General features: G+C 42.4%; 1 gene segment (V, D, J or C); it reads left to right on the forward strand.

Annotated features, from left to right (window-relative positions):
- The first annotated feature begins 371 nt into the window (after window positions 1-371).
- Window positions 372-1,319, forward strand: LOC118906315. The segment is given in 2 exon segments: window positions 372-420; window positions 979-1,319. Coding segments are annotated over 2 exon segments (390 nt in total).
- Window positions 1,320-12,759: the final 11,440 nt, after the last annotated feature.

Consider the following 12,759-nt stretch of genomic DNA (forward strand, 5'->3'; position numbering starts at 1 on the left):
CCATCTCTGTAAGAATAGACCCTTGAGTGACCACTCTGCAGGCATCTGGCTGGCTCTGGAGTGACCTCTGTCCCAGCCTCTGGAGAGGAGCCTGGGAAGGGGGCAGCCTCACTGGTACCGCTCAGTCCAGCCTAAGAGTCTTTGGGACCAGAGGCACCTCCCTCACCTCCAAGTCCTCCTCCAGCTGTAGGTGCAGTAAGCCTGCTGCCCTTAGAGGGCTCTAGAGAAGAGCTCTGGTCAGGCCATCAGACATGCAAATCAACTCCAAGGAAGCCTGTGTTTATTTAGCCCCAGGGCTCAGCCTCAATTCCAAAGCAGTACTATCTCCTGCCCTTTGGTACAGAAGCAACGGATTCCAGGGACACTCCAAGATGAGCTCCCAGACCCAGCTCCTTTGTCTCCTGGTGATGGGCTTTCAGGGTAAGCATGTTTCCCACTGCAGATTCTGAGCTAGAACTTTAGCCTTTGACAAAGAGATCATGTGCTCATAGGGGCTTTAGAAATTACAATGCAATATGTAGAGTTGTTTTGACTTAACTCTTATTAGCATCCAAGGCAGAGTCCAAGGCTGACAATGAGGCAGAGGCACAAAGAAGCTTGAACCTGTCCTCTTCCCCTGAGGACGTTGGAGCCCTCTGTCCATGCCCCCACCCCATGTCCACCCTCTCCTTAGAGGTGCACCAGGGACCCATTTAGACCAGAATGAATGGACTCATCCCTCAGCCCCGAAGGATGGGACTGTTCCATGTTCTGTCACCTTTCACAGCTTGCCCTTGTCCTGAGGACATATCAATAGCCATTTCGATGTGGATTCTTGGTCACAGGCAAAGGTAGAGTTGCCCAGGGGCACTTAATTTTTGGTCATGTTTAAGCATGACATGGTTGTCCTAAGGAGCATGGTTCTTCTAAAGAAAATGTTTTCTCTGAGCCTTTGAGAAAAGTAATACTTTGTGTTGCCTTGGTGGGGTGTCCTTACAGGCTGCTGGGGACAGATCGCACTGACCCAGTCTCCAGAGACCCTGGCAGCATCTCAAGGAAGCTTTGTCTCCATAACATGTAAAAGCAGCATGGAGGTAGGTACTTCCATGGCCTGGTACCAACAGAAACCCAAGGAGGCTCCCAGGCTGCTCATCTTCGGAGCTTCTGCCCGGGCCTCAGGAACCCCATCCAGGTTCCAAGGAAGTGGCTCTGGCTTTGACTTCTCCCTCGCCATCCATGGAGTACAAGCTGAAGATGTCGGGGTGTATTACTGTCAGCAGCACATCAGCCCTCCTCTCACAGTGACAGGCCCTCAAATAAAAATATCCTTTCTGGTCTAATGATGCCCACTTGGTGAAAAGACACCTGCTTCCTGCAAGAAGCCACAATGTGAGATGTAAAATGTCCATATTTTAGATGCCCATATTCTCAGAGTCTGAGTTTCTGTGCTGGGTGAAGCAGGGGCAGGCTGAAGAGGTATTGCCTCACATTTAAACTGGATCTACGTAGGGGAAAAGGTGGAGGAGATTAGAGCCAAGCTGTGATCCAGACAGAAGCTTTAAATTGATTTTTTTGTTGTTGTTATTTCCATTATCAACTGCAGCATAAAAGAACACCCCCAAATCACAGCTTTAAAAAGCAACAATTTATTATGTCTCGTGATTCTGTGGGCTGGCTGGGTGCTTTCTCTGCTGCTTTGCCAGGGGCTCACCCATGCTGCTGCAGTCAGCTGAAGGTCACCTGGGCTCAAAGATCCAAGCTGTTCTCAGCCACAAGTCTGCCTATTGGTTCTGGTTGATGAGTGGGGAGTCTTGGCTTTTCTCTTAGGCACATGTAAGGGAAGTGGAGGTTGGTGAGCAACCTGCACCTCAGGTGCAGGCTCTAAAGAGTGAATTGAATATAGAGAATTTTAAATTAATAATAATGCTACTTTTTATGATCACTGTGCACAGAAAATTCTGAACAATTCTCCTGCCTGCAGGAAGGACCACTCCCACTCCTCTAGCCATCCTTGTCATGACACTGGATGGCCTGCTCACATGTCTGGTGGTCAGTGCCGACTGTTGGCCCGGAGCCTCAGTTTTCCTCCATGTGACCTCTCATCCTCTAATAGGCTACATCTGCTTTCTTACATTCAAGAGGGGAGATGGAAGCTGCAGCACTATTTGAGACCCGCTATCCAAAACTGGCACAGGGTTCTTTTAACCACATTCTGTTTGTCAAAGTAAGACCCAAACCCAACTTGATTCAAGACTTGATGAAATAGACTGCAGTCTTGATTAGAGGAACATGCAGCAATGTTTTTCTGATCTACCATAACTGTCTGAGTTATAAATTTAAGGGTGACAAAGAAGAATGGCTGCAATATTTATCAAATACTTATTATGTTCCATGAATTGAGCTAAGTCTTGGTATGAGAAGGGTGTTTTATTCTCATCTTCCAGTAGGAAACCCGGTGGCAGAGAGAGGTTATAAAATGTGTTCAAGGTCATCCAGATAGTAAAGCCAGATTCTAATCAGAAAATCCAACTCATAGAAGGGAGTGAGTATTATGAGAATACAGCAGGATTCTGTGTAGGTAGCTGATTGGAAAGATCCTGTGAGAGGCAAGGACACTGGTACTAGACAAGGTTCTACATGTAACTTGCTGAGGACAGAGTTTTGGATCTCTTTTTTTTTTTTTTTTTAATTTATTTACTTTTGGCTGTGTTGGGTCTTCGTTTCTGTGCGAGGGCTTTCTCTAGTTGCGGCAAGCGGGGGCCACTCCTCATCGCGGTGCGCGGGCCTCTCACTATCGCGGCCTCTCTTGTTGCGGAGCACAGGCTCCAGACGCGCAGGCTCAGTAGTGGTGGCTCACGGGCCTAGTTGCTCCGCGGCATGTGGGATCTTCCCAGACCAGGGCTCGAACCCGTGTCCCCTGCATTGGCAGGCAGATTCTCAACCACTGCGCCACCAGGGAAGCCCTTTGGATCTCTTAATACCTTTTTTTTTTACACCTTTGTTGGAGTATAATTGCTTTACAATGGTGTGTTAGTTTCTGCTGTGCAACAGTGAATCAGCTGTATGTATACATATATCCCCATATCCCCTCCCTCTTGAGCCTCCCTCCCACTCTCCCTATCCCACCCCTCTAGGTGGTCACAAAGCACCGAGCTGATCTCCCTGTGCTATGCGGCTGCTTCCCACTAGCTATCTATTTTACATTTGGTAGTGTATATATGTCAGTTCTACTCTCTCACTTCGTCCCAGCTTCCCCTTCCCCTCCTGTGTCCTCAAGTCTGTTCTCTAGATCTGCGTCTTTATTCCTGCCTTGCCACTAGGTCACTAGGTACATCAGTACTCTTTTCTTTAGATTCCATATATATGCATTAGCATACAGTTCTTAATACCTTTTTGTACCTTCATTGACAGTTCTGAAGCTAATCAGTGTGACTAACTAAGATGACATTTGTAATCACTTAGAACCAGAGGGAAAATGTGATATTTCATTTTATTAAGATGATGACAAAAAAAAAAAAAAACCACAAGAAAATAACACACAAGCCATAGAGAAAACACTAGACTGAGGCCTTTTGATCAGAGATTAAGACTCTTAGTAGGGAGTAAATTGACCTTCTCCTTGCAGAAGACAGGGAAAGCCAGGAAAGGAGATGTGAAATAAAGGCACAATCTTGGTTACTCAAAGGAAACCTAAGAGGAAATGATGATTCTTTTTCCTGAGTGCCAACAGGCAGAAGGAATATTCTCATTCAAAAATAAATAATTAAGAGTGATTATAGTTACAGCATACTCAACACAGTGCGCTGGGAATCCTGGAGCAAAGAGAAGTGGACAAATAATCCCAGATCTCCAATATATCCCAAATCTGACCACCCCTGATCACCTCCCCCTTCACTGCCCATCCTGGTGCAAGCTTCCATCATCTTTTACCTGGACCAGGGCCACACCCTCCCCAAAGATCAACATGTCTATTCTCAAGTCAGCAGCCAGGGGAATCTTTTAAAATGTGAGTTAAGCTTGTCCTCTGTTCAAAATCTTGCACTAGATTCTACTTCACACAGAGGAAAAGCTCAAATCCTTACAATGCCTATCAAGCCCCAACTGACCAGGACCCTCCCTGTTACTTCTCAGACCCCATCTCCTATGGCTCTGTCCACTGACTCACTGGGCTTCAGCCTCACTGGCCACCTGGCTCTGCCTTGAACAAGCCACACACAGTCCTGCCCTTGGACCTCTGGTCTTACTGGTCCCTCTGACAGCAAAACTTTTCCTCCAAACATGCATTGTGTTAACTCCTCATCCATCAGTTCAGCCCAAAGCTTCCCTTCTCAATGATCACCCCAATCCCGCATGAATAGTACATCCTGCTCTACACTTTTGTTCAAAGCACTTCTCAAGTTTACTTATTTCTTTTTTAAAATTTTTGGTCACACCCTGTGACTTGCAGGACCTTAGTTCCCCAACCAGGGATTGCACCCTTGCCCTTGGCAGTGAAAACTTGGAGTCCTAACCACTGGACTGCCAGGGAATTCCCAAGTTCATTTATCTCTTTATGATGTTTACCCTTTAGAGTCTGATTCTCTCTAGTAGAATTTCAGCTCCATAGGATCAGGGACATTTGTTTCCTGTGAGCACTGACGTATCTCAGTGTTACACAAGAGCACCTGGCATATTCAAGGTGCTCAATAAACATCGCTGCATGAAGGTTGTACATTCTCATTAAGAAGAAAAATGACCACAAAGAAAGTAAAAGCATCCCCTCTAAGACAGTGTATCATTAAGGTATTAAATTTGTGCTGTGCTATTGCACTAAAGTAAGCAAGAAACAGAGTAGCTAAGGAAAAGCTCATGCATCTGATAGCAGGAAACCTGGTAAGTCCAGAGTAAGCTAGAGTGAGGATTTCAGAGGTGATATAAAAGTACATGAAAGGGCTAAATTCACAACCTGTTTTTAAAAGTCATTTTGATTAATTAATTTTCTTTCCAAATTTTTAAAATTACTCTGCTCCTCTGATGTATTCAGCTTTCATTTTTGTATGCACTGATGATGTGCTAGGCACTGATCTAAGGATTGCAGTTTTAGCAGATCAAGGTTACATTGTATTGGGTAGGGGTGGGCAGTACACAAACATTTTAATTTCTAATACTTTCTTTTTTCTATGGTAGAAACTTAGATAACTGATTTTAAATCTATTTTGTTAATAAAGAAACCTCTTAAAACTCTATATTACTCTCTAAACACTGCTTTTGCAACATCTGACAAATGTTGACATTTTGTGTTTTTATTATCCTTCAGTTTAAAATATTTTCTAATTTTCTCTATCTGATCCACTTGGTATTTATAATTCCGTTGCTTGATTTCAAATATTTGGGGATTGTTTTCAGATTCTTTTTATATCTGGTTTGATTGTGTTGTTGTCAAGTAAAATATACTTAAGAAATTTAGTAAACTTTATAGCCCAGCATATTGTCCATTTTGGTAAATGCTCTATTGGCACTTTAAAAAAGATATACTTTATTTGTGGGAGTATTGTTTCTCAAAGTCTATTTGTTCAAGATATTTAATAGTACTATTCAGATCACTTATGGCATTACTGCTTCACTGAGTGTTTTTTAGGTTTACACTTTATCTCTCAATTGACTCTTTGGCTACACCTTGATTGACTGATTGACTGATTTTTTTCCTAGAAGTTATTGTAGTGTAGTCATTTTCATCTAGGGAAATTTTTACCCCTTCTAACCTGGGAACATTTGGAAATCTCCGGAGACAATTTTATTGTCACAACTGGAAGGCAAGGGGGTGGGCTGTGGCCTTGGCCTCCAATGGGTAGAGGCCAGGATGTTGCTAAACATCCCGTGAGGCACAAAACATCTCCCCACCACACACACACAAATTATCATGGTCCAAAATGTCAATAGACCCACACTGAGAAATCTTGTTCTATGGGTTATTTGTATCCATAACTATACCAATCTCCAATAAATTAATATTTTTCCACGACACGGTCTAATGTGACTCACTTACAGCTGTCTACTGTCATTTAGCCCCTGCCATTCTTTGTGCTATTTTTACCATGAATTTTAAAACATGCAGATGTTTTAAAACCGACAATATGTTTTTATTTGCTTTTTTTAAAATAATCGGGAGTCTCTAAGGAAATTTTTTTTTTTTTTTAAATATTTGAACATCTCAGACCTTCCTGTTTGGTCTATTTTCACTAAACTGTCTGACTTTAATCCCTTTACTTTTTTAAAAAAAATAAATTTATTTATTTATTTATTTTTGGCTGTGTTGGGTCTTTGTTTCTGTGCGAGGGCTTTCTCTAGTTGCGGCGAGCGGGGGCCACTCTTCATCGCGGTGCGCGGGCCTCTCACTATCGCGGCCTCTCTTGTTGCGGAGCACAGGCTCCAGACGCGCAGGCTCAGTAGTTGTGGCTCATGGGCCCAGTTGCTCCGCGGCATGTGGGATCTTCCCAGACCAGGGCTCGAACCTGTGTCCCCTGCACTGGCAGGCGGATTCTCAACCACTGCACCACCAGGGAAGCCTCTAAGGAAATTTTAACCAGAGAAAAACTCTTTTACATTTACCTGTGTGTTTGCCATTTGCAGTGCTCCACACTTCTGTTGTGTCTCTAACTGGTAAAATTTCTCTTCAGCCTGAAGAATTTTCCTTGGTGTTTCTTATTCAGATCTGATGGAGACAAATTTTCTCAGTCTCTTTTTTTGATATTTAAATGTCTTTATTTCACCTTTATTTTTAAAATTATTTTATTTTATTATTATTATTATTTTAATTTATTGTTTGCTGCATTGGGTCTTCATTGCTGCGTGTGGACTTTCTCTAGTTGCGGTGAGCAGGGGCTACTCTTCGTTGTGGTGCTTAGTCTTCTCACTGCGATGGCTCCAACAAGAGTCGCAGAGCACAAGCTCTAGGTGCGTGGGCTTCAGTAGTTGTGGCACGTGGGCTCAGTAGTTGTGGCTCACGGGCTTAGTTGCTCCACAGCATGTGGGATCTTCCTGGACAAGGGATGCAACCCGTGTCCCCTGCATTGGCATGTGGGTTCTTAACGACTGCACCACCAGGGAAGTCCCCCTCACCTTTATTTTTGAAGGACATATATTCTGGATATGGATCTAAGTTAATGTATTTTTTCTTCAATGTTTGAAGATGCTGTCTCGTATTCTGCTTTGCATTTTGTGTGTGTGCACAAGATGTGTGCAGTCACTTTTTGTGGACTGCAAAATGAAAATTCAGTTTGTTGTTTTTCAGTAACTTGTTCCTGAATCTGATTGTTTTTAAAGTTTTCTCCTTATGATGTTTCCTCAGTTTGTCTAAGATGTACCTAAGTGTAATTTTCTTTGTGTTTTTCCTACTTGGGGTTTGTTGAGCTTCTTGGATATGTGGGTTAACATGTTTCATCAGCTTTGGGAAATGTTCAGTCATCATTTCTTCAGCTTGTTTTTCTCTCACTATTCTATGCACTGTCAATTTAAGCTGCATTCTGCTAGGTAGTTCTTCATCTTGGTTGGGATTCCTTATACTTTGTGCTCAGCTGCAGGCTAGGGAGAGAGAGAGAGGAAGACGGAGGGAGAGAGGAGGAGAGAGAGAGAGATCTGCAATTCTAGCCTGGGCTCCCTCAGAGGTTGCCTGGCCTGTAGGCTCCCCTAGAATAGCTTTACCTTTGATAACTGGACTCTCTTCCACATGGTCTTTAATCTTCCATGGTCTTCAGATATGACTCGATAGCATGTGAGCTATAGGAGGCCAAGAAACTAAGGAGAAATTATGCAAGGTCTTTTCTGGTCTACATTTGGAGCTGACACAACATCTTGTCTGCCACATTCTATTGACCAAAGCAAGTCACAGGCAGCCCAGAATCAAGGGTGGGCAGATAGACTCCACCTCCTGATGAAGGAGCTGCAGAGTCACATTGCAAGGGATGTGCCACAGGGAGGGAAGTCACTGGAGGAAGGAGTCCTTGAGGGACCGGCGAGCACAGCACCCACACTGCAGTGTAAGGATCCAGGTTCACTCTGCTGAGAAGACGGTGGTTCAATCTGGAGAACACTGGAGACATGTGGGTCATGTTTACTCTCTGGGGCCAGAAGGGATACCATGCTGACTGTTTCCAGCCTCCATGACTCCATGAGAGAAACTCACCACTGGCTGCAGGCCAGTGACTTCAGCCTAGAAATTTCAAAGATTAGGAGAGACTCCTAAGCTCTGTTTTGTAAAGTGACTGATCAATGTTCTGTGACCTCAGGTAAGTTCTGTGACATTCTCAGATTCTGGGGATAGTCAGCAACTTGGGGGCTCTTGTAATACTGGAAAGATTTCTGTCAATATATAACTTTCCCTTTACAACTTCACCTGTCTGAACATAAATCTTAACACACGCAAGCTTATCTCTCAGCGGAGCCTTGTGGTTCCTCGCAAACAAGGAAATTGCTTTGTGTCTCAAATCCTGTTGGGCAGAAAGGTTTGCAGGGCTCCTAGCAAAGTTGATTAGTTCCCATCTTGATAAAATAAACACCTACAAACTTCAAGAGTAATTTCTCAACAGGATAGTGAGCATATGAGTTCTTTCCTTCATTCTTCCCCTCCTTCTTTCTCTTCTTTCCTTTCTTTCTTTTCTCATTCTTCCACTTGTACTTTTTCCTCTCTCTATATATATTTGATAACATTATTTTGTATATTTAAATATTCTCAAAACAAATCCCCTGTGATATTTCACAATTTATATATCCAATTTCATGTACCATATTGCTAAGTTTGCAGTTGAAAATTGTACCTTAAATGCGTCAATTAATTTTAATGTGAATTTTTGAATTAATTTATTTCCATTAAACCAAGATATTTATTGCATATATTAAACATTCAGAAAATATTTTAAAATTAAAATTGTATACATTTTACAATGATGCAGGGTTTTCCAGTAATAGCAGGTAATCATAGGAGACCAGGACTCCTGCTCCCCTTTAAGACTACAATGAGAGAAAGATAATTTGAATGCCTGCCTTTATGAGGAGGAAAGCAGTGGGATGGAGAAAGCAGCTAATACATCTCATAAGCTTTTAATTAATTGGATATGATTCAAATTCATCAAATTAATTGGATATGATTCTTCCCTTACTATCCTTAAAGTGGGTTTTAAGGCTATAAAAATCTACTTTGAAAGGATGAAAGCATTCTGCATAAATTCGATCTGAATTCTTTCCTTTCTTAATCAGTTTGCTAAAAGGAATCCACATAAGGCTATAGGTATAGCATGAGGAAAAGGGGGGGAATTCAGCAAGTATAGGTGTCAAGAGAGTTTGAACAACTTACATGTATAAATCGTATGTGTTTTGGAGACACAATCAAGCCCGAGCCTGTATATCCTGCTTCTACCTGATGATAGAATGCTCTTGTGCATGCATATATTTATAAACGGGTGGATCAGTTACCACTCAATTCATAAAGAGCAACTCAGGTCACATGGCTCCTTTTCGGCCTATAGACAGCTAGGGATTAATGGCAAATCAGGACCCATATCTCAAAAAGGGAATCGATATCTTCAGAATGGATTATGGCATTATTCCACTACTCTAGAGGTCTGAACTGTGGTTCTCCTGCTGGAGCTTTCTGCAGCCTCCATACACTGTCGTGATCTACCCCAGGCACTTTAGCATCATTGGTCCACTAGGTCATAGTGTCCACTGCAGGTTGTACTTAGTGCAGAGTCCTCTTCTGGGGATCACTCAGAACTAGCAACCTTACAAGTTATTAAGAAATGAATCAGAACACCTGACTCCAAGATGTATATGTTACCTTCAGAATCCAAAGAGGACCAACGAATGTTGACTCTACTTTTTAGTTATGAGGGTTGTGTTTTCATTTCGAAGATAATTTCTTGATATTTCCCCAGCCATTACAAATGCTAGAAACTTATTTGCAACTACAGCCAGGACTACAGAGGGAGTTATAGGTAAGTTGCGTGATTTTTCTTGGGCTTCTCTATTCAGCCACTGAATTCTTGGTTTTTAGCTGACTGTGGTTATTTAATTTTGAAAACCTTTGGAATGATTTCTTAAACCCTGGAAAACTGTAGAAGATACATTCAAATATTTTTTGTACTTCTCCTCCTTACCTCTTCCTCTTCAGGACTTCAATTATACACACAATAGAGTGCTTGAAGTTGTCGTATCTCACTAATGCTCAGCTCATTTTATTGTATTTTTTCAATATTTTTCCCCATTGTGCTCAATTTTGGATATTTACTATTGTTAAAATCACTAATCTTTTCTTCTGCAGTACCTAGTCTTGTCACTTGAAACTGTTGGACTCTATTGGTCTTGTTTTTAAACTTTATTAGGACAGACCAAAATGGCATTTGGTATAGGGATAATTTTGCCCCACTACTGAAACAAAGCCTTTCAGAGTACACAATATGACACCTCATGAATTTTGAGATTTTCTTCTCTGGCTTATGGAAACAACCAATCTTGGCTCTGTGTGAGCTCTGCAGGTTTTTCCTCTAATAAGTTCAGAGAAATTTTTCTATGACATCAGTAGATTCTTCACATGTCTCTATCCATCTGTACATTGTTGAATATGGAGGGGAAACTCTGTAGTTATCCTGGGTTATCTCTCTGTGCTGATAATTTATCACTCCAAGGGCATCAGGGAGTCAGATGTATCATTTAAAGAAATTATAGAACCTATCTTAATTGAAAAGTAGCAAGAAAAACATTGTATGAACATTGAAAATAGCAAAAGATCACTGTACTGAAAGGACACTAGACTGATTCAATCCCTCGGCCTCCAGGAAGAAACGCACTGTCTTTAGTCAAATTCGAGCTGCTCCAATCAGACTTGGGCATCTGGAAGACACTGCACCTGTGCTGTGTTATTGAGATTGGCCAGCCCTGCAGCGGTGCCTAACTCTGCCCCATCCCTTGCTAATTTGCATATTGCTGGAGAACAACCCATTGCCCTGAAGATTTATTAATAGTCTGGTTATATCTTGTGAGAGAATCAGTCCTTGTCAGGACATAGAGTGAACATGGGGGCCCCCACTCAGCTCCTCTGTCTCCTGCTGCTCTGGATTCCCAGGTAAGGAAGGAGAACACTGGGAATTTGCTCAGCCCAGTGTGGTCAGTACTGCCTGGCCCTTCAGGGAAGTCCTCTTATAATATTAGTAATAACATGGATTTTTTTTTTTTTTTATGTTTCCAATCACAGGTGCCAACTGTGAAACCCAGATGACCCAGTCTCCATCTTCCCTGTCTGCATCTCTAGGAGACAGTCACCATCACTTTCTGGGCCAGTCAGAGCACTGGCACTTTGTTAGCCTAGTATCAGCAGAAACCAGGGGAAGCTCCTAAGCTCCTGATCTATATTGCATCCAAGTTGGAAACTGGGGTCCCATCCAGGTTCAGTGGCAGTGGATCTGGGACAGATTTCATCCTCACCATCAACAGCCTGGAGGCTGAAGATGCCGTAACTTATTACTGTCCGCAGTTTGGTGGTATACATCCCACAGTGTTACACACCAGAACATAAACCACTCAGAGACGCAGATGTGTGAGGCTGGGCTGCCCCAACTGCTCCTGGAGCCCTCATCTGCTGAGAGTGTTTCTCAGATACACCCACACTTTGAATGTGACTGGAAGGTTTGGTAGGAGTAGCAGGGAGCATCCTCAGCACACTAACTCCCTTTGCCCCTCCTCAGCCCCAGCAGCATGACACTTCATCATCTGATTTAATAAAGGACAGGTGATTACACCTGAAGGGTCTTGTTCATGGTACCAGTCAGGGGTCATTCAGCAAAAGCCAGTCTACATACTCCAAGCAGGGATTTTTTTAAATACACGGAGTGTGAATCTAAACTATAACCTTTTAAAGTCTGGGGAGTATGATATTAAGTGAAGCAGTGGAAGAAATAAGTGATTCCCTGGTGCTCCAGGTGTGGGTATTATGCCCCCTGCTGTGGGAATTGTAAGATTCAGCACCGTCCATGATGGGACCCAGAAGGATACTTACCCCCCTGGAAACTGGGTGAGAATAAGCGGACTTATTACCCACTATAACCTGTGGACCAGCAGAGCCAGTGAACCTACTCTAACCCCACTCAGTTGTAGTCTGGGAACACCTGAAGAGTGCTTACCTAGGTAGATATCCATACACACTCACATTCTGATCCAGCAAAAGCCCTCCTTGGTATTTACCAAAATTAGTTTAAAACATATATCCACGTAAAAACCTACACAGGGATGTTAATAGCAGTTTTCTTCATTGTTGCTCAAATATGGAAGCAAACAAGATGTTCTTCAGTAAGGGAAGGGGTAAATAAACTGTTGTATGTTCAGACTGTGGAATATTATTCAGCTCTAAAAAGAAATAGCTATGAAGCCATGAAAAGACATGGAGCAAACTTAAATGCATATTACTAAGTGAAAGAAGTCAATCTGAAAAGGCTACATATTGTATGATTCCAACTATATGACATTCTTAATGGAAAGACTATGGAGATAATAAAAAGGTCAGTGGTTGCCAGAGACTGGGTGCAGTGGGGGACATAAATGAATAGGCAGAACACAGAGATTTTTCAGGGCTATGAAAATACTCTGTATAATATTAAAATGATGTAAAACATTTCATTATACATTTGTCGAAACCCACAGAATGAACAACACCAAGAGTGAACTCTAAGGTAAATTATACACTTTCAATGATCTTGATGTGTCAGTGTAGGTCCATCAATTGTAAGATGTACCACATTAGTGAGTGATGTTGAT

This window comes from Balaenoptera musculus, chromosome 13 (genome assembly GCF_009873245.2).
Source record: "Balaenoptera musculus isolate JJ_BM4_2016_0621 chromosome 13, mBalMus1.pri.v3, whole genome shotgun sequence".
Taxonomy (NCBI): Eukaryota; Metazoa; Chordata; class Mammalia; order Artiodactyla; family Balaenopteridae; genus Balaenoptera; species Balaenoptera musculus.